The sequence below is a fragment of the Cnephaeus nilssonii genome (assembly GCF_951640355.1).
Source record: "Cnephaeus nilssonii genome assembly, chromosome: 20".
Classification (NCBI taxonomy): Eukaryota; Metazoa; Chordata; class Mammalia; order Chiroptera; family Vespertilionidae; genus Cnephaeus; species Cnephaeus nilssonii.
The window spans coordinates 21991358-22014778 of record NC_137091.1 but is presented as its reverse complement, the minus strand read 5'-3'; the positions used below and the strand labels follow the sequence as shown (position 1 = coordinate 22014778).

Here is a 23421-nt window from a genome sequence, read left to right as displayed (position 1 = left end):
CCAGTAGTATTTCATTGTAAAAATGTACCATAGCTGTTTTATCCACTCATCTACTGATGGACACTTGAGCTGCTTCCAAGTCCTGGCTATTGTAAATAACGCTACAATGAACACAGGGGTGCATATACTCTTTCGAATTAGGGTTTCTTAAATGCAAATTAAAATCACAATGAGATAACACCTCACTATCCTATCTAATAAAAGAGTAATATGCAAATTAACCATTACTCTGCTATAACCACAAGCCACGCCCACCAGCCAATCAGGAGCAAGTATGCAAATTAACCCCAACCAAGATGGCTTCGGCCATGGAGTGAGCTGGAGGCTTGGGTTTCCCCAGCAATGGAGGAAGCCAAGCTTTCCACATACCCTGGCCGGCCCAGGCCTCCACTCAAGGCTACAAAGTTTCAATTATAGAAGATACCATATTTTCCAGCGTATAAGACGACTGGGCGTATAGAAGATTTTCCTGGGTTGAAAAGTTGTCTTATACGCCGGAAAATATGGTAAATACATCCCAACAAAAATGGCGGCAGCCACGGAACTGGAGAGAGCAGGAGGCTTGAGTTTCCCCCGATGATGGAGGAAGCCAAGCTTCCGCAGCCCTGGCCTGCCTTAGCCTCTGCTCAAGACTACACACTTTCAATTATAGAAGATAAATAAATCCCAGATACCAGGGCCTCCGCTTGGGTCACCGCCTGCAAACCACTACAGGCAGGCCCCTCTCCCAGGCCATCCCATGCCCCAAGGGAACCCCCATCCTGATCCAGGACACCCTTCAGGGCAAACCAGCCAGCCCCCACCCGTGCACCAGGCCTCTATCCTATCTAATAAAAGAGTAATATGCAAATTGACCATCATTCCAACACAAAAGATGGCTGCCCCCATGTGGTCAAAGATGGCTGCCCCCATGTGGACACAAGATGGCCACCACAAGATGGCCAGCAGGGAAGGGCAGTTGGGAGGGACCAGGCCTGCAAGGGAGGGCAGTTGGGGGCGATCAAGCCTGCAGGGGAGGGCAGTTAGGGGTGAGCAGGCCGGCAGAGCAGGGGTGTTGGGGGTGACCGGGCCTTCAGGGAAGGGCAGTTGGGAGGGACCAGGCCTGCAGGGGAGAGCAGTTGGGGGGGACCAGGCCTGCACGGGAGGGCAGTTAGGGGTGACCAGGCTTACAGGGGAGGGCAGTTAGGGTTGACCAGGCTTTCAGGGGAGGGCAGTTAGGGGCAATCAGGCTGGCAGGGGAGCAGTTAGGCATCAATCAGGCTGGCAGGGGAGTGGTTAAGGGGTGATCAGGCTGGCAGGCAGAAGTGGTTAGGGGCAATCAGGAAGGCAGGCAGGCGAGCAGTTGGGAGCCAGCAGTCCTGGATTGTGAAATGAGCAGTCGGACATCCCTTGATGGGTCCCAGATTGGAGAGGGTGCAGGCTGGGCTGAGGGTCACCCCTCCCATGCACAAATTTTGTGCACCGGGCCTCTAGTCTTCAACAAATCAACAAACAACAAGTGTTGGCAGGGATGTGAAGAAAAGAAAACCCTCATGCACTGTTGTGGGAATGTAGATTGGTGCAGCCACTGTGGAAAACAGTATGGAATTGACTCAAAAAATTAAAAATGGAATTGCTTTATGACCAGAGATTCTACTTCTTTGAATTTATCCTAAGAAACCCAAAACACTAATGTTATTATTTTTTTAATGTAATAATTATAAAAGATTTCATGCAATATGTTTGACAGCAGGAAACGTTCACCTCATCTGTTCTCTTAAACACTGATGTGCATCATGCATATCTTGGGAATTTATCTTTGGGATTTTAATGTAAGCATAGTAGTTGTATGCAAACAAGTGCAATGATTTGGGGCAGAAAAAAATTGCCAAATATTTCTTCATAGAATGTTATAATTATTCACATTAGAACTATAGCCAAGAATGAGAGTTCTCTGTGTTAATTAACTATATATGCTAATTTTGCTATAAATAGATACTTGATTATAACAGCAGATTGTATATGCCTGGGAAAGCATTGTTTTACAAGCATTTAGAGTAGAAGGGTTTAGCTGTGGTTAAAAAAAAAATAGATGATGGGAAAATACAGATAAATATTCAACTTTTTAGCAACACTGGAAATATTTTGAACTTACAGAATAGATGAGAGAAAACAGGGATAGCTCAGAGATATTACAGGTTCAGTTCCACACCACCACATAAAGTGAGTGTCACACTAAGTGAGTTGTAATCTTCTTGCTGGTGGAGGTCTTGCCTTCAATTTGTGAAAACCCAACATCTGTGAAGTGCAATAAAGCGCAGTATCCCTGTGTTTGTCAGTTATGAAAACAATCTGTTTTATACTTTAACACATGTACATATATTTGTTTATATTCACACATATAAATATGTTATTTTTTATCTTATTTACTGCTTTATTATTTTACTTGTATACACAAGTATATCACATTGCAATAACCCATTTCCAAGATTTCCAATTGGAATTATTTTGCAACCCCAGGAGCAGTTCTATAGGTATGGCTTCTTTAAATGCTGTCCTAAGAGCACACATTTGATAGACTATCAAATGGTGCACTAGAACCTGTTTGAATTCTACATCGACAATAGTAAAAATTTAAGTTGTCCATTATATTTCAAACAATCCTGAAACTACTACAACAATGGAAATATTATGTAAAGGCAGAGGGAGATTTAATTCCATTATATAGCCAGGATTAGCAGTGATTATTTTTTGATGTGTTGTTTACAGTTAAGTTTGGATTATACTTCTCTGAGCCATGGAGTCTGCCAGGTTCAAATTGAGATGCATCTTCCCAGAGCAAAGAGAGTAGGAAAAGAAGTTATTTACTCACTGGCACTTGTACTAGTTTCTCAGGGCTGCGGGAACACAGTATACTAACTGGGCAGCTTTAAAGAACAGATTTTTTTCTTAGACAGTTTTGGAGGCTATAAGTCCAAAATCAATGTGTCAGCAGGTTCATCTCTCTCAGCAGGCCTTAGAGAAGAATCCTTCCTTGCTTCCAGTAGTTGTATGCAACACATGACTTTTTTTGGTTTGTAGCTATCTCATTCCAATTTCTGCCTCTGTCTTCACCCCGCCTTCCGTCTGTCTTTTCAGTCTTTGTGTGTCTCCAATTCTCTTTCTCCTGATAAGGCCTTATTTGGAGGCCACTCTAATCCAATATAACCTTAACTCATATCTGCAAAGACCCTATGTGCAAATAAGATCACATTTATAGAGATCAAGTCAAGATGTGCAAGTTTCCTTTGAAGGACACAATTCAACCCACACTGGCACTCAAGTAAAAAATTTAAATTAATATACCTAAAAAAAAAAAAGATTCCTTTTTCTTCTTCCCTGCTGGCAGAAATGAGAACATGAAGCCTTTTCCTGACCTCAGTCCCCGCTTAGAGGGCCTAATCATTTTCATAGTTCCTACTGCACAGAGGGAAGGCAGTGGGCTGTTGAACTTGGTTTCTCACTTTTTGCCTGACAATCTTTGGCTCTTAAGTTTTCCAGATTCCACAGGAAAGAGGTCACCCTACCTGTGCTTGTAGGACACTGGGGCCTTTAGTTGCTGATTCAGTTTATTTAAGACATGACCTGCTAACTTGGCTGAATACCCTTCCATAGCCTGATCTAAACACTACAAGGAATGGTGCCATACTAGGAATAATATATAGCCTTTAATAAATCACTCAAAATCTGACGTTCTTTTGTGAACGCTTCATGTAATTATGAGGGGGGGGGGAAAGAAAAACTAAATGTAAAAGAAAAATGTAATCAAGTAGGTTGACAACCAGCAAAAGATAATTAAAATGAGCCTGTTTTGTTTCTCTGTTTCATTAACATGCAAATGAGATTCATGAAGTTTGATATTGTGTTTCACCAAGAGCCATAGAAACGAATTAAGAATGAAAATGAGTCCCTCTGATGGAGGTTTCTGATGAGTATGTGAATTAATGAAAAATATAATTTTATCCAATTAATAACTTACATATACTTTTTGTGATTTATTGAACCTCAACTTAAATGAAATAAAAATAGTTAAATTAAATTTTGTATCTCTTTCCAAGAGCCAAATCCTATGAAAGCTTTTATTACTTAAATGGAGTGGTGGCAAATGTTAAACTCTGCTTCACTTTAAAGAAGCACGAGATGGACCTCCTCCCAGAGCAGTGCTGTGATGGCAGCATTCCCACTGGGAGGACCTTGGGTACAGGGTCAGGACAGGCTCTCAGAGGGTCCAGGAGAGCCCACTTGCCTGTGATCAATAAGGGATTCAGAACAGAAAATATAGAGAGATAGTCCAATGTGATCAATAACTCTCACTACAAGGCAAATAAAAGTAAAAGGTTAACACAAAAATACTAAAGGCCCTCCCAGTTCCCCATTTGCTACAAGGATCTCAGTGATTACTCTTTTTGATAATCTCACACTCAGAAACACACATAGTTATGTCAATATAAAAGAAACACATTAGTAATTGTCTTAAATAATATGAGATAAATTTTTGAAATAAACAAATTTAAAATCATGCTAAATTGTTAGGTATTTATAATGTGTACCAGATGATAAAACACAGACAGACACATGCACACATGATCTACTTGCTATGCCTAATGTTCAATGTACTCAAACATTAAACAACAGACCAAGAATAACATCAAGCAGTAAAATTAGAAGAGGTGGCTGACATATGGCATGCTAGAAGGGGATAATAAATGAGCAAATCACGGTTTTAATAATACATGATGTCAGTGTGTACTGCTTTATGGTTGTTAAAAATGTTTTCTGTGTTAGTATCACCATAGAATACATGCACAGATGGTTTTTGCCTTAGCAGATTATGAAAAGGGACCACGATTATATTCTGTCCCCAAGTGCAGACTTTTGAAATTCTCTTATTTCTATAGCAAGTTGTCAATGAATTATATGCACTTTCCTTTAAATGAATTCAAGCAATTAAACACAACCTAACAATTAACAATATGAGCTGAGTGTTCCTACAGGAGCGTGAAAGCTATTGAAGTTCCCATTCCTCAACAGGAGAGCAAATCACGTCATCCACATTGAGAAGGAAACACACTGAGAGTTTGTTATTTTAAAATAACTAGTAACTTTTAAAAGTACTTCTTTTTGCAAACTTCCTTGCTTATCTTGAAACAGAGGGCCAATGAAATTTTGATGGCTACTGTATACATAAGGATCGTAGAAAGATGTTCCTTGATTTACAATAGGGTTATCTCCCATTGAACCCATCGTAAGTTGAAAAGATCGTATGTCAAAAATGCATTTAATATACTTAACCTACTGAACACATAGCTTAGCCTAGCCTACCTTAAACATGCTCAGAACACAATATCCAAAAAAGGCTGGAACATAGTACACTATAGAGTATTGATTGTTTAAGCTTGTGATCATGTGCCTGACGGCTCACAGCCGCCACCCATCATCACTTGAGAGTGTGGTACCACATTATCACTAGCTCAGGAAATGATCAGTGTGTACTGCTTTCGCATAACATAAAGTAAAAAAAATCCTAAGTCAAGCCATTGCAAGTCAGAGACCATCTGTACTGTTGTAGAAAAGTTTATTTTATAGGATATATAAAAAAGCTTGCCAGATTGAAGGAATTCAACTCTTCAGGTGCTGAATGATCATACAGGATTAAAATGGGATGCAGCCCTCTGCCATTCCAGAATCAATTCTATACGTCATGTACATCACATGAGTTTCTACCATTTGCTTATTTAGAAACTTACCTCCATTTACAACATATCACTTATAATGATTTTATTCAAAGAGAATGGAAAATTAATGAGATTCATCATGACCCTCAGAGGGGAAGAAAAAGCAACAAACTTACCATCTCTTCGGTTTAGCCTTGCAAATCCAGGACCGTGGCTGCTAGAGAGTTCAGATGAACTGCTGAATGAGGCCTGAGACAGGGCAGGCACCAGAGGCTCATCACAGTCATCTGCCAAGAGGAAAAAATCCATCCAGATTAATACAGTGCAGACAGCTTTCTTGGCTTCAATAGGTAAGAGAAACAAACAGACAAAATTAAGAAAAACTAGAATCTATAACAATATGCCCATTGCTTATATACAGTCTTCTCCTGCAGGTCTATTAACTTCAATAAGAAAAGGAAAAAAAAATTTAAAGCAAGAGAATATGAAAAAAGAGAAGGCAAACTTCATAGAAATGACAAAATAATATAATACCTTTAAGTAGAAAAATTTTACTTAAACAAGAAACAAAAATACCCAATCAGTATACCTAATTTATAAACATATTGATTAAGAAAAGATTTCTAAATTTAACTACACAAAAATTAAGAACTTATGATGGCTAAAAGTTATGTAAAATGAAAAGAAATATACCAACACATAGAAAATACTTGCAAAACAGTATACAATTTGTATTCCAAATTAAGGAAAACAAAATAAAATAAAGAAAAATAAAAACTACCTTTAAATCCATTAGAAAACACCTTAGGAAAAAAAAAGGCACACGCCAAAAGCAGAGAGATCATCAAATCGAACCAATATACTAGTAAACTGATTTTCTGATTTTCTCACCAGAAAAAAGAAGTATAAATCAAGATCATAATTAGATACTATTTCACAGATGTTAGATTAGCAAGATTCCAGAAGTCTGACAACACCATATCATCCAGACAGTGTGGGCCAAGAGAAGCTCCAAAGGACTGCTAGTGGGATTGCAAATTTGAGCAACTACTTTTAAAAAACAATTTGTCCTCTTCAACCTTCCATACCCCACGTTCCACCAATTCCACTGACAGGTCCTCCTGGAGAGAGTGTCCCTACGATGAATCACTGCTCTTAAGGCACTTTGAGATCTTACTCACAGATACAATACAAAAACAAGTGTTTCCTGTATTCCATGAAAAGAAAGAGGTTGGGAAGCAGTGACCTAGAGAAACTCTTGCATTTGTACACCAAGAGACATGTGCAATTTCAAGCAACATTGCTCATCATAGCAAAAAACCGTTAACAATCCAAACATCCAAATACCAAAGAACAGATCAATAAACTTAGTACTTTTCATAATGGAATAGCATACAACAGTAAAAAGGAACTATACCAATATCCACATACACCAAAAAAGAAAAAGGATGGATCTCAGAAACAAAATTTTCAGTGAAAAAAAATAAGTTATAGAAGACCATATAACATGTTTCATCGTTTTGAGAATGTTAAAAACAAGCAAAGCTAAGTGACATTTGTTTGGGGACATATATGATTAAAAAATCTATTAATGAGACTTGACTTGGAATGGTGAACACAATACAATATACAGATGATATATTATAGAATTGTGTACCTGAAACCCACATAATTTTATTAACCAATGTAACACCAATAAATTCAATAAAATATTTTAAAAACTTAAAAATAAAAAAAGTTTAAATAAATGAGAAGCATAAAATTTAGGATAGTGGTTAATTCTGGAATAAGGCAATATATGTATATATAAATATGCTAAAAGAATACATAGGAAGGTATATGCATGTCTATTATCTATCCTTTTATGTGTATCACATATAAAATTTAAAAATAAGACACAAAGAGACAGGAAAATATAAGAATAGTATCATAAGAAATCATATTATAAGAAAGTATAAGTGATAAGAAAAAAGTTTTTTAGAAATCTGTCTTTATTTTTTAGATATATTTTATTTATTTTTTACAGAGAAGAAGGGAAAGAGATAAAGAGTTAGAAACATCGATAAGAGAAACATCAATCAGCTGCCTCCTGCATGCCCCCTACTAGGGATGTGCCCGAAACCAAGGTACATGCCCTTGACCGAAATGGAACCTGGGACCCCTCAGACCGAAGGCTGATGCTCTATCCACTGAGCCAAACTGGTTAGGGCAAGATAAGTAAAAATTTACCAACTTAACAATTGAATGCCTTTCACAAGAATTTGCCTCAGATAGCATTTTATTTTTTAAGATCGTCTCATTTTCATTTGAAGTTCACTTTTTCTTCTTTCACACCTTAAATTCTTTAGCTAACTTTTAAGACAGATTTGATAACTGGCCCACAGTTCCTGCATGTCTATTGATTGGCTGAAATAGCTGACACTGTCAATCTAGTTGTAATTCAAGTATTAAGGAGTGCAGACATTAAAAGGCATACAATCCAGGGAGTACTGAAGGAAATTCTGATTATGCCCAATCGCAAGCAAAATGCCTAAGTACACTGTGGAAACTAAGACCTGGGTGTTTGCACACACAAATGAATGCATTATTTATATCTGGGGGAGGGTGCACGTGTGTGTGTTTACCAGAAGTATAGTTATTTTTTAATTATTATTAGTATTCGGGTCAGAATGAACAAAGGTATTTAACTGAAATTCACAATCAATTATGCAGATTCAAATAAATGTTTGGATGTAAAATGCCTCTACTGCAATCCATCCCTCTAAAAGGCATATATTTATTGCTCATTTGTTTTGGCACTACAAACTGAGGATTAATCCTGTTCTATTTTTAGCTAAAAAAGAATGGGATTAAAATAAGAGAAAGAGTGTTTATTCCATTTGTGGGGAGAGGGACATGTGATATGGGAAATAGATGGGGTGCTGATAGGCGGGCTCCTGATGTTTGGTAACATTTTAGTTGTTGGTCTGAGTGATGTTACATGGCATTATTTTTTTTTAGCACGAGCATATACACTTCCCCACAATCTATTGTACATTATTTAGCAACAAAATATTCTAAAATGGAGCACAGGAATTTCATCAGATACCATAATAACGTGAATAAAATAACTCTCAAATTCCAGGTTTGCCAAACTATTTGTTTATTACCAATTTAACCTTCAATAGTCTTGACACCAGGAAGGGGGGTCTCAGACAGCAATAATGAGTCTGGTGTGAGTAAGAGCAATATTTCCCTCTAGACATTAATGAAATGAAATTCTGAAGAAAGTGTCAGTCTCCAGTGAATTTAATTCCAGAAAACCAGTTTTTTCTGGCTGCACCAATAAATACATTAAAATGCAGGCTCTGGTCATGGAAAGCTGAGAACCACAACTGGGGGTGATTTTGCCCCAGGGGACACTGAGCAATTTCTGGAGACACTCTGGTCATCACAACTTGGAGGTACTACCGGAATGTAGGGGTGGAGGCCAGGGATACTGCTGAACATCTTATGGTGCAGATCTGAGAAAACATACTCTACACTCACTTTACACTGGGTATAAAACAATCCAGTGAACTAGTCTTCTGAACTATCTCTCAGTGAGAACTCTCAGCTTCCTCTCAAATTTCAGTAATTATTAGCTCTAATTTACAGCTTTTCAGAGTGCATCTAATCATTATTCAGAGTGCATAAATATATAGGCATTTAAGTAAGAAGCTTTTCTAATCTTAAATAACATACTATTTCAGTTCAAAACATAATTGTTTTGCTTTTCTTTAATAAAGTACTATATCAGATCTCTGTTCTTTTCAGGGACATATATAGATACATGTATTACATATATATTAGTATACATATATATTAAATGTGTATATGCACAATATTTGTATCTGTGTTAAAATCATATAATACATATATACATACATATACACATGTATTTTTTTAAACATATTTTATTGATTTTTTACAGAGAGGAAGGGCGAGGGATAGTTAGAAACATCAATGAGAGAGAAACATCCATCACCTGCCTCCTGCACGCATCCTACTGGGGATGTGCCCGCAACCAAAGTACATGCCCTTGAACGAAAATGAACATGGGACCCTTCAGTCCGCAGGCCGACACTCTATCCACAGAGCCAAACCGGCTAGGGCAGTGATCGGCAAACTGCGGCTTGCGAGCCACATTCAGCTCTTTGGTCCCTTGAGTGTGGCTCTTCCACAAAATACCACATGCAGGTGCGCATGTACAGTGCGATTGAAACTTCGTGGCCCATGCGCAGAACTTGGTTTTCGGCTCTCAAAAGAAATTTCAATCGTTGTACTGTTGATATTTGGCTCTGTTGACTAAAGAGTTTGCCAACCACTGGGATAGGGCTATACACATGTATTATAACATACATATATACATACATATGTATATTGTATTATAATACAAACATGTATATATAAAATGTGTATTTAAGATGACTCTATATCAATGCTAAGTTGGCCATCAAATCTTAAGTGATGGCATATACTTATTGTATGGTATTCTAGTATAAAAAAATATATAAATATATTTATATATGTGTACATATTACATATAAGCACATTACTAATAATACATGTGATTATATGTGTATATCTATATATATAAAACCCTACTTTGCAAATACTGGTAGACTGAAAGGCGGAACAACTGAACAACCGAACAACCAGTCACTATGACATGCGTTGACCACCAGGGGGCGTGCGCAAAACATGGCGGGCATCGGCAGCAGGTGGCAGAGCGTGGGACATGGGGGGGGGGGGGGGGCATTGGCCAAGGCAGAATGGTGGAGCAGGTGAGCAGAGGCTCCAGACCAAGGCAGGGCGCCAGTCGCTGTCATTGGGGCAAGCCTCTGGTGGTTACTGAAAATTCTTTGTCCCAACGGCACTCGCACCTGCTGCTGGCACCAGCCCCCCGTCCCCCGCACCTGCTGCCAATGCCGGAGCCACCACTTGCACCAGCTGCCAGGGCCCGGCACCGACCTCGATGGCTCGGTGCTGTCAGCAGGTGCGAGCAGCGGCTGCTGGCCCCAATCGCCCCTGAGGGCTTCTTCACCTCCCCCTGCTCCTGAGGGGTGATCAGGGCAGCAGCCACCACTTGCACCCACTGACAGCGCCGGCCCTGCTCGCACCCGCTGCTGGCACCGGCCTCAATTGCTCCACACTGTCAGTGAGTGCAAGCAGGTGTGAGCAGAGCCAGCACCATCAGCGCGTGGGAGCAGCGGCAGCAGGAGTGGTGCTGCCAGCAGACAGGGGACCCGGGCTGTGGCAGGAGGGGCCGGGTGGGGGCACAGAGGATGGGCTGAGACCCACCCTTGTGCCCACCGCAGCCTCATGGCCCAGAGTTTCTTTCAAGGTGCACAAATTCGTGCACAGGGCCCCTAGTATTCATATAATATGAATGCATTTCACATATATTTTAAATATATATTATTTAATTGTACACATATTGTATAAATATACGTATTTCTTTGTGTGAATAAGTATTTGTATACATCAATACACATGTACTTACATGTGTAAACCAACTATATATTACTAGTATATGTATACTAGAGGCCTGGTGCATGAAAATTAGTGCACTGGAGGAGGGTCCCTCAGCCTGGCCTGCCGCCTCTCACAGTCTGGGAGCCCTCAGGGGTTGTCCTACTGACAGCTTAAGCTGCAGTCTGGCCTCCCTCTGTGGGAGGCGACCGGGCCAATCAGGGGAAGGTGCTGTCCCCATCACCCCACCACTGCTGCTGCTGCCAGCCACCATGGATGCCTGCCCTTGGCCCTCGCAACCGCCGCAACTTTGTCCAGAAGGATGTTTCGGCTGTCTGGTCTAATTAGCATATTATGCTCTTATTATTATAGATAATATAGTAATTATTATATAATTTTCATTTTATACTAGCCTATCTAATAATAGAGTAATATGCAAATTAACCATCCCTCCGCGACAAAAATGGCGGCTCCCATAGCATGAAGATGGCGGCGCCCAGTCCCCTCAGCTCTGCTGCTGTAGTGTCCGGCCTGTCTGCAGGAGCAGTGAGGCTGGATCCGCCTCCGGAGGGGTTTTTGATCCGCCCCAGACACGGCAGTCAGAGCCTGGACAGCAGAGCATGGAGGCTTCCTTAGCACAGCAGCGGGGAAGCCCCAGGCCCAGCAAACAGAACCCAGACAGCAGGGCATGGAGGCTTCTGGGGCAGCGGGGAAGCCCCAGGCCCTGCAAACAGAGCCTGGACAGCAGGGCATGGAGGCTTCCTTAGTGCGGGGGCAGCGGGGAAGCCCCAGCCCCACAGACAGCCAGGACAAGAGGGCATGGGGGCTTCCTTAGAGTGTCAGTGTTGGCGAAGCCCCAGGCCTGGCAGACAGAGCACACTACAGGGCATTGGGGCTTCCTTCGCATGGCGCATGGCGGAGGCAGGCACAGAGCAGAGAGCAGGGCATGGGGGCTTCATCTCCATGGCGGCAGCGAAACCTCCAGGCCCGCAGAGAGCAGAGAACCACGGGGAGTGGGCCTAAGCCATCAGTAGGATATCCCCTGAGAGCTCCTGGATTGTAGAGGGTGCAGGTTGGGCTGAGAGACCCCGTTGCAGAATTTTGTGCACCAGGCCTCTAGTTATTACATAATAGCATATACATAGATTCATATTATAATATACTAGAGGCCCAGTGCATGATTTAATCATGCACGTGTAGGCTGTCTGTCCGCTGGTCGGGACCGGTGTGGCCGGCAGCTCCGAAGTCCCTGGGCCCCTAGGGCGAGGCGGGGCGGGGTCATGGTCCTCCTGCAGCCAGAGCCCAGGCAGGGGTCTTGCCTTCGCCTCCCGCCCAGGAAGGCTGGGGCCGCCGCCCCCTCCTCTGTCTTCGTGGAAACCCGCGTCCTCTGCGGACACCAGGACACCGCCGCGTGCTCCTGCGGCCCAACTGCCGCCAGACTCCTCCCCCGGGAGCCGCGCCGCCCACCCACCCGCGCCGCCTCCAAACCTCCAAACGCCCGGCTCGCTGCCCCAGAGGCCCATCTGTGCTGCAGCACAGCCATGGCGCAGACGCTGAGCTCGCGCAGCCGCTGGCAACGCGATCTCAGCGTCCTGCCAGCCCAATCACCACCCCAGCCATCCCGAGTCCCGCCCCCTGTGTCTCCCGCTGGTCCAATCGTGGGCGTAGCGAAGTGATGGTAATTTACATATTACCTTTTTATTATGTAGGATAGTATAAAACCACATATTATACTATAGTATATATGTGTTATATGTACAGTATTTCATCTATGTGATTTACATATGTAAATATATAATGTACCCACCCTTACAAGTCTCCAAAGTACTGCCCATAATAGAAGCTGCAAGTAGGGGGGCCCTGGGCCAAAATGTGAAGTGGGGAGGCTGGTCCTGGATCCTCTCCCTCTGCAGCCCCCTCCCCTCACCTGAACAGATGCGCAGCTCAGGCTGTGGATCCTACCTCTCCCCCAGTTCTCTCCTAATATTGCAACCCACTCACCTCTCTCCTCTTCCTGCATATCACCTGCAAGTATATGCCACTTGCTCAAGTGCTGTTCAGTTTTTGCTCTGTGTCAGCAGGCACAGAGGCCCCTTGCTCCCAGCTCCTCTCTGCTATCTTTTGATACCGGAAGGAAGGTTTCTAAATTGCTGGAGTAAAATGGAAATTCTTTGCTGCCCTCTCCAACTTTTAGGATGGGCCTCTGTGTGACTGAGGACTTCCTGGCTACCAGTGTTGCTTATCGCTTATCGTACCCCCACCACCTCCACATGGGAAGGACAGGGCTGCCTACCTCCCAGCAAGAGAGCTCTGGCCTGCATCCGGCTTCTGGGAGAGGAGAATGGAGGGGCCTGAACTGCTTTCCTGCAGGCTTCTAACTGCCGCACTGCACGCTGGGGCTCAGCTCCCAATCTCCCCCACCCCTCACGCAGCTGCACAGCCTCAGCACAGAACCGAATCAGGTGGAGCTTGATAAACCTTAATAAAGAAGGAACTTTGACGGGGGGCGGGGGGGCACATTCTAGGTAAAAGGAGCTCAGGAGAGCCTGCAGACTCCATCACTAGTGGAATCAGTAAATACAGTCATCAAGGAGAAAGGCTTGTACAATTCAAATTGGTAGCAGGGAATGTTTGGTTAATCACTGTTTGTTTTCTTTCTATAGAGGAAGAAATGAACATCACTCTTACTACTCTATGCTTTTCCAAAATCCTATTACGTACTTTTTGTCCCTTTTTTTCATAGTTATATTAGGATTTCCACATTAACCTTGATATACAGTTGAAAATGTGAAATATAGTTTTTGGCCTTTTTCATTTTAAAAAATCTATACACTGATTACATATGGAGAATTTCATTGAATTCTGTTAGAATATTCATATATATAGAGGGGAAATTACCTAATTTGTGCTGAGTTAGGTAAATATCTCTCTCTCTCTCTCTCTCTCTCTCTCTCTCACACACACACACACACACACACACACATTACAGCTTTCAGGTCGATAACTCAGAAAACTCACCATTTACTCTTCATATAAGAGAAAAGCCATTGTCATTAAAAAGACAATGATAAATTAGATCTCTAGCAAACTGTGCATGTGAAAATTTTCAATAGCCTTTTATAAATAGAGATGCAAGCTTATATTGAAAGTATTTTAATATAGCTCTATCAAAAGTAATTTAATTTTATTTTACAAAGGGATTTAATGCATAATTCTCAAGTAAGTAAAAGCTGTTCAGTTTTTAATAAAAGTAATTCAATTTTCTTAATCTCTGTGTAATATTACCTGTACTAAGATAATGGGTATATATTATTGGCTGTTTATGTCCTCAGTGCTTTCCAGGTATTAACTCATTTGATCCTGACAAATACGCTATACTATTTGATACTATTAACTCCATTGGGAAATCAAAGAGAAGGGGACACAATGGTTAAATAATTTAACCAAGGGCACAGAGCTCATACTCTGAGCCAGTACATTGTTGAAATAAGTACAGTACTAGGCATCTAAAATATACTTGGTGAAGGCCTGGAAGGGAATGTGGGAGGATTCAATGGGGAGGTGGGGGGGAGGGGCGCATCTATAATACCTTAAACAATAAATATAAATTTAAATTAATTAATTAATTAATTAATTAATATGCTTGACAAAAAAAAAAAGGCTGATTTTCAGTAGCATTTTGCTTAGTTGCCAATGAGTAACAACAACCTCTGTTTTTTGGAAGACTTGCCAAAATCAGTTGCATGCCTGCTAATGAATCATGTTTCCCACAGAAATATTCATTGGAGAAGGACAGGATAAGCTAGGATACATCACAAACATGCTTAAAATCTTTAAAAATTCTATACACTAGAGGCAGCGATGGGACCATTGACAGGGAACTTTGGAAATGTTAGAATCTCAGTCTATTCAGAAAACAAAGTTTGTTTAGACCTAGTCCAATATTCCATTGATGGATTCAAGATTAATGAATGACCTTCCCTTCAAGAAATCTATTTCAAAAGAAAAATCTATTTCCTTGAACAAAATGTTTTATTCCAATCTATATTATTGAAATTGTCATCCAGTTGAAACTGTAAATCATCAACTAAGAAAGTATGGAATTATGCTAACAAATATAAAAAATATTGTGTAAAGGTCAAATTTCATCCAAAAGTTAGGCAACAATATTGTTCTCTAACCATAAACCGGGTCTGAATTATTTCTACAAATTATGCAGCTCTAGTTTCAGAATCCCAGGAGTCCCATCACCATGCTCAGGCATGACACATGTCCCTGATGCACCTCTGACTCCTGCCCAATGAGAGATTGAATATGCAAATGGATAACAGGCAGACTACATACAAAAACAGAACTCGGTTCATAATGGGCAACTACCAGCTCAGGAAGCCAACCTATGATCTAGTAGCCAGTCCAGACAGTCAGACAATAACCCCTGTAGCAATTAGCTCAAAACAGCTAGGACTTGGTTAATAATTTGTACCCCTGCTTTCAGGTACATATTTAGTAGAGATTTCAAGGTCAGAGGAAGCCAAATGTGCACACCTAATTAATCACAGAGGATGCCCTGTTTCTACTTGTCCTACCTACAGCTTCCGTCTATCTTTGGCCCCTAAGCAGGGCATACAGAAGCCTTCTCTTTTTTCCAATTATAACGTTTTCCCTGGCCCTTGCCTACCTGTGAGTCTCTGCCAAACATAGTTGATGGTGGCTGAATCCATTGCTATAGTGACCTCTAAATAAATAGCTTTCACTTGTTCTAATTTGGATGGTCTTCATTTATTTCTATGCTAATGAGCTCTTTCCAACTCTGTAGGCTCACCCTCAGAATTGTAACCCCCAAGGCACTGATTCAGCATATCAAAGAAAGTCCATCCTAAGTATCTACAGAAGACCCAAGTATGTTTAAAACGCAGCAGCATCCTCCTGATTTAAAAAAAAAAAATCTATGGATTAGCTCTAGCTTCTTTCTAGCTTCTAGCTCTAGCTTCTGTGGAAGGTGCACTTTGAGGAGTTCATCCTAGTAATTCAGGATGGAAATAGCTCAAATGAATTACTGATTCTACCTAGGATGAATTACTGATTCTAAGGAGAATGACATGGGGGAGATTTAAAACTTGCCCTTTCCAGGTCATTCAGCCTTACTCTGTCTATGGTGTAGTTTTGTCAGGACTATGCTGGTTTGGCAATTACTAAAAAAGATCTGCAAATTAATTTCTAGCCAGTGCTCCTTTCATAAATGCCTTTATACTTTTCATACTGTTTCATGAGGCTTTTTAAAGATTAAAGAAATGGGTACTGTGTCACACCCCACCTCTTTCTCCCAATGTATCTATGTCAACTGACAGTGTGTGGAGGCAGCTGATGCAGTGACATTCTGGTAAGAAAAAAAAAGAATACATGTTAAGAACCAGTGATGATACCACTGGGCTTGAATAAAGTATAATTTTTCATAAGAGCAGGTGACAAAATATGGGCCTTTCCTGATTTTATCTCTGATTATTATATAAAATAACATTTCAACTCAATTAAATAACACAGAGTATAAACTACTGCTAAATTCTTTACCTTCTTCAAGTATTAATTTGAGTTTGACATAAAAATTAACATTAACTTGAGGATACTAGCTTAGATATATTAAATAAGACACGCATGAACTTCTGACTTTGTCAATCAGTAGCTTAAATCTAAAAAATAACATTGCTGCAACTTAAAACAAGTAAATATTTATCAGTAGGATTTTCTAGAGTTAAGCTAAAAGGCAGGAGTGATTTTCTAGTTGCCAAGTAATTCATTTTAGCTGCAGCCTGTAAGTTTCTATGCATTTTCTCCTATATAAGACTATATATATTCTAATAATTGTTAATACTCGATGGTGTTAACGGGATAAGCTTTCACTTGGAGGCAAACACTGGTTTCTGTGCCCCAAATTGGAAGAGCTTTCCCAATTAATCTTCACAATTAATGGATTAATGGGAAGGCAGTTAACTTTTAATGACAGCACAGCCAGCGGCTGATTGATTTTAGAGGTTTAATGGCAACTATTTAAAGTCCAGATATTAGGACAAGAAGACCTACAAATTCACCAAACAAAATCAAGCAAAGGTAAAGAGGTGGAAGAAATAATTAAAAAGTAAAGAGAGTATCGCAGCTCTAGGAATCTGCACACGTTGCAGACCGTTACTAACAGATAAAACAGCCACAAGGGACATCACAATGAGAGCATTTAAGACTTGGACATACATCTTGAATCAGTTCCTTTTATGACCAACTCTACATTTCAGAACGGACTTTTGATTAAAAAGAACTTGAAGAGACACTAATAAACATAATACTCAATAATTCAAATAATAGATTGTAGAATATCAGATGTTCAATGCAGTGATATAAAGGGATTTTTGTGGAATGGAAGTGGGGAGAGAGTTAGAATATTAATAGGTATGTAAATTGGATAAGATAAAGTATGCTGTGAGTTAATAAAAACGAAGCCCAATTTAAAGAAAACTCTCTTGTAAGGTTAAAAACTGATCATCAAAAAAGTGATAAATACAAATTAAAATGATGTCCACCAAACATAGGGCCTATGCCATTGACAATTTAAACACATAATAACATACAGTTAAGTAAGAAAAAGGATGAAAGACATAGAAAATAGTATGTACAAATGAGTCCAATGAAGCTCTGTCTTCATTCGCTCATACAAAGATTCTGGAATGTCTACAGTTTAAGCTCATGCATAAGCATTTATGGGATTCCTCCATTTATTGCAAACAATGTAGGTTAAATTGATTTTAAGTCTCTGATAAAAGAATTAAAGTCAAATGGAAATGGAGACACATCTTTACAATAAAATGGGTTAAATGTGTAGTTTAAATGATGTTTCTTCTCTCTTTTTCTTCTTTTTTAACAGGTTCATGTGAAAAATCTTGAGTCATTACTATAGACAACAGCTTGTTTTTCATAGCCCAGGCATAGAGGCAGAGGAAGTACATGGCTGCTGTATTAGTTTGCTCTTGCTACTGTAACAAATTACTACGAACTTAGGGTCTTAAAGCAACACAAATTTATTATCTTTCAGTTCTGGGTATCAGAAATCCAAAATTGCTTTCACTGGGCTAAAGTCTTCTTGAAGCGCCAGAGAACAATCTGTTTCTTTCCTTTCTCCAGCTTCTAGAGGCTGACCTCATTCCACGCAACCCTCTGATATCTGCTCCCACCCATTATATCTCCTTCCCTGACTCTCCTGTAGCCCTCTTCTAAAGATTCTCATGATTTCACTGGGCCACCTGGGTAATTCCAGGGACTGGGGTGTGGACATCCATGGAAGGCCATTACTCTGCCTACCAGAGTTACCAACCTATCAGTGTAGAATCATGAAATTTTTTCCAGATCAGATTCTGTGGCTCAAAATATTTCCCACTGTTATGAATAAGTCATTGAGTTAGAAATGGAATATAATTTCAGATAGACAAGCCTGTATCATTCCCAAGGTCACCTGGAAGATTATTCCAAAGATCATGTATCATGGAACTGTACACTTGAAACCTATATAATCTTATTAACCAACTAGAGGCCCAGTGCAAAAAATTCGTGCACTGGAAGGGGTCCCTCAGCCCGGCCTGCCCCTTCTCACAGTCCGGGAGCCCTCAGGGGATGTCTTAAGCCACAGTCTGGCCTCCCTCTTCGGGACGTGACTAGCCGATCAGGGGAAGGCACTGCCCCCATCACCCCCTTGCTGCTGCTGCCTCTGGCATCCCTCTGCAGAAGACAACCCTGCGATCAGGGGAAGGCGACGCCCCCATCATGCCTCTGTTGCTGCCACTGCTGGCTGCAAGGCTGCCTGAGCCTCGGCCATCGCAGCCACTGCGGCTTGCCTGAGCCTCGCCCGGCCCTCACTGCCTGAGCCTCGGGCCCTCACAGCGGCAGTGGCCATCAGGAACACTCACAGCTGCCGCCGCCATGCGGGGAGTACAGGCCGCCCTTCACCAGGCCCCACCTCCCCTGTCCCCATCCCTGACACTGCAAGTCCCCTCCCACCCATGCCTGCTGCTCATGCAGCCTGCTGATCAGTCGTTATGTGATGGTGTCCCAACCAATTTGCATATTACCCTCTTATTAGATAGATGTCATCTCAATAAACTTAATAAAAAATAAATAAATTTTAAAAATGACTATCCCAATCCTCTCCTCAATGCATAAAGCTGAGACATGTTATTCTCTCCTTTAAAAAAAAACAAATCCTCACCTGAGGATATGCTTAGAAAGAGGAAGGGAGAGACAGAGAAACATTGATGTGAGAGAGAAACATTCATCAGTTGCCTCCCATACATGCCCCAACTGGGAATCTAACCTGCAACCTAGGTATGTGCCATGACCAGAAATCGAACTGGCAACCTTTTGGTGTATGGGATGATGCTCCAATCAACCCAGCCAGGGCTCTGCTCTCTATTTTGACCACCTGCTTCTTCTCCAAGTCTCAGACATGGCTCCCCTTTCTCTATGATACACCTCCAAAGAGTCAGCACACTCCCATCCCTCTGGCAGGTCCCAACTTGAGCTAAACAGGCTTCTATTATTACAGCACCTTGCAGCTGGTCTGAGTCTTTACTTGTTGGGATGAATTTGTCTGGAGGGTCAGCATCATGTGCTAATTGTCACCTCGCACAGAAGACAGAACATACTAGTAGCATACCATAGTGATTACAAGTTTAGCTTCAAAGCCATCCTCCATGGGCTCAAGTTCTGACTCTGAGAATTACTAACTGTTCTTCAGAACTTTATTTAAACTGTCTTCCCCCATCTCTAAGTGAGAATAATGTTCATACTAAGGTAAGCAGGGCTTTCTGAAAATTAAATGAATTAGCATATAAAGAATACTGGTACCTGGAGTATAGTAAATACATGCAAGTGTCTGTAATTGCAACCTTATGTGGTTATTATTAGAAATTAAAAAAAAATCAAGACTTGGAACTGAATAAAATTTAACTTGATATCTTTTATGAAATCTTATTATAAGAATGATCCCTTGAGAATGAGAAAAAAAGAGAAGGCAGTATTTAGCATGCCTAACCACACTGTTATCCATCCCTCTAAAAAAAAAAAATAGGCACAGAATTATTAACCTAAATAAAAGAAGTAAAATGTCCTTGTGATGCATTCTTTTCCTATTAAGGAATACTTTTTAATGCTCCAAAAGGCCATATTTTTTCTTTTATCTCTTGGGCTTTAGAGTAGTTTCATTTACTCCAGAAAAATAGAATTGAAGACTGCACATGATGCAGAAATTGAGCAGCCATGATTCATAAGGAAAGTGGAAAGGAATTCAGAGAACATGGGGCATCTCTTCAGTTGGACAGCTTGATGCTGTAGTTAGAACGGTCAGAGCATTCATGCTATGCTCAGCTAAGTCACGTGTGCATGCAGTACAGCAACAATGACCTCCTAAGTGTGTACCATTTCCATTAACTGGTAGTTTCAACCTGAAATTGCCATGTTTTAGACTTTGATTCCTGGAGGGAAAATTGGGTAAGCTTCAATTCAATGCCTATTCTAGTCATATTAGATGATATTTCGACATTTGTGAACAAATACTCCATTTTATTACTAAATTATTTTGAGAGTTGTTATTTCTATCTCAAAATATCACACTCAAAGATGAAGGCTTAAATGTTACATAGTAATAGGGAATTTTTCTGCAGATAAATGCATTTTAGTAGGTGAATTCATAAAGCTATTTTAATGACCAGCTATTTCTAACTAAGGGTGGGAACTAAGCCAGTTAGAAATAATGAGCTTCTCTGAGTAACAACATGAAATTAAATGGAGGATATTTCCATTTCGTTTCCTAAGTTGTTGTGTTGGATTTTGCAATCAAGCAAGAGACAAGTTCTGTGGACCTGGGGATGGGGGGATATTTCCACCTGGATTTCCGCAATTTAGTTAAAAGCAAGCTGAGCAGGGATTAGTTAACCAGAGAACAGGTGATCTCTGGAAACTCATTCTTTCCAACAAAGCCACACCTTTACCAAAGAACCACCACTATTTCAAGGACACTTGGAAGTTTCCAGCACCTCATCTCCTTAAACAGAGGTAACATCATGGCACAGGCCCCAGAGCCAAGTGTGTGAGCCCTCAGTAGGCAGAATACTAAGATGACTCCAATAGTTCACTCCCTTGCAGACACTTTGTAAAACCCCTTCCCCTCGAGCACAGGCAAAACCCGTGAATACAATGGGATGTCAGTCCTATGATTACATTACATGGCAAAAGCAGTTTTGCTGATGTAGTTAATTAATTAAGAGCCTCATTTAGTTGACCTTTAGATACTGAAAGGGAAGATAGGTATCCTGAGTGTACATCATCTAATCAGGCAAGCCCTTCAAAAAGTCTTAAAGGTCAGAGACACAAAGAAGTCAGAGAAGACATGAAGCATGAGTGAAGTGGCTCCCATTGGCCTTGAAGGAGCAAACTGTCATGTTGTAGAGAGGGCCAGATGGCAAGAAATGGTGGGGGGCCTCTAAGAGCTGAGAACAGTCACAGATTTACAGTAAGCAAGAAATTGACGGCCTCAGCTACAAGGATCTAAACTCTGCTCACAAACATGTCAGTTCTCTCCAAGCCTTAGATGAGATGGTAGGCTGCACCTTAATGTTTCTAGTCCTTCATCTTTTTTTAAAACAATTGTAACACTCCCAACATCCTAGTAACATTCCTTTGGGACTAAACCAAATACTGGTAAGTCATTTACTTCCAGGTCTTCCAATGTATATGAGTTCCCATATTATTTGCAAATACTACTCATTATATTACTTGTTAATATTATCTTAGATATATGTACCATGTCTTGAATTAGACCATAAATTATTTAAAAAGAAGACACATGTCTTAATTGCTTTGCATATCCCACCATAATCTACTTTTAGACTCAAAACACCATTTTAAAAAAATCTTTGGATATTTTGTCATTTGACTTTAGAACTTAAAATAATTAGCTAAGATAATCTTTAGAGCTCTTAATATAATAATAATAATAATACAAGTGGACATGATATGTCATTTTGCTTTTCAAGACTACCATGGTTAAAAACCGATAATTCCCATAATAAAAGACAAAACTCAACAGTCTCATTCAAAATGTATGCTTTTTTATGCTAATTTTCTGTATAATTCTACTCACACCTAACTGGAATTACAAAGAATGTTGTATAAGTTTTACTTTGTTATGATGTCTATGCATTATCATTTTCATGTTAGTTCCTACAAAATGCTGTTGAGTTGACTATGTATTTAAACAAATACTTAAATACACCCTCAGAAGTTTCCAGGTAAAATACACCCTCCTTGAACCATCACTGAGATACTTCCCTGACATATGTCATATTACTACAAATTGACTTCACATTTATCAACATTTATCACATTAGTAGGGTGAACTGATCCATGCCAATGTACCAAAGATGTTTTAACTGGAGCCCTCTAGAAAAAAATGCTAATAGCAATAATAGCTACATGTATTACATGCTATGTCCCAGCCAGGTTAAAGTCTTACAACAACCCAGTAAGGAAGATACTGTCTCCATCATCCAGATATAAAATTAAAGGTCAGAGAATTTAAATTTCTTGCTGAAGGCTTTGGGCTTATTTTTTTTCCATTCAACATATTTACTTTTAATGACTGTACTACCAGCACCACTATCCCACTTGACTGCCTGAACTTTTGAGTTATTTAAGCAAGTACATTGAGTATATTGTCTTAAGTGTACATGATGTGGGATAGGCAAGGTTCTCTCTATAGAAGACAACAACGGAATACAGGAGTGGGCAAAAGTAGGTTTATAGTTGCAATACAAATAAATAATACAATAATCAGTACAAGAATAAACTCTGTGTTTCACGTATTTGCAACTGTAAACCTATTTTTGTCCACCCCTGTATATCCTCCGTAGTGATATTTCTTTAAATGTGCATCAATGATATTCCAGACATCACCTGCAAAAAGTTGGCTTATTTAACTTTTTGCAGATAAGACACTGTAATAAGTAACATTGAAAATCTCTACCAGGTTTAGAAAACACTGAGTTACAACCGGGAAAGAGAAATCAATACAGTACAAACTCCATTTGAACATCATCTCTGCACTACCTACTCCTTCCCAATCTACACACATATTTTTGCAGATTCAACCAACAGTGGCTAAAAAAAAATTTTTTTAATCCCAGGAAGTCCCAAAAAGCAA

General features: G+C 40.3%; 1 protein-coding gene across 6 annotated transcripts in view; it reads right to left on the bottom strand.

Moving 5' to 3' along the window:
• The window catches only part of CNTNAP4 (contactin associated protein family member 4), a gene marked incomplete at both ends in the record, with an annotated part of 248388 nt that overhangs the window by 204185 nt on the left and 20782 nt on the right, over nucleotides 1-23421 (bottom strand). For all 6 annotated transcript variants that reach the window (XM_079799313.1, XM_079799316.1, XM_079799318.1 and 3 more), the window contains one exon: nucleotides 5870-5980. In XM_079799313.1, coding sequence (XP_079655439.1) covers nucleotides 5870-5980 — 111 coding nt within the window. The remainder of the gene's footprint in view (nucleotides 1-5869; nucleotides 5981-23421) is intronic.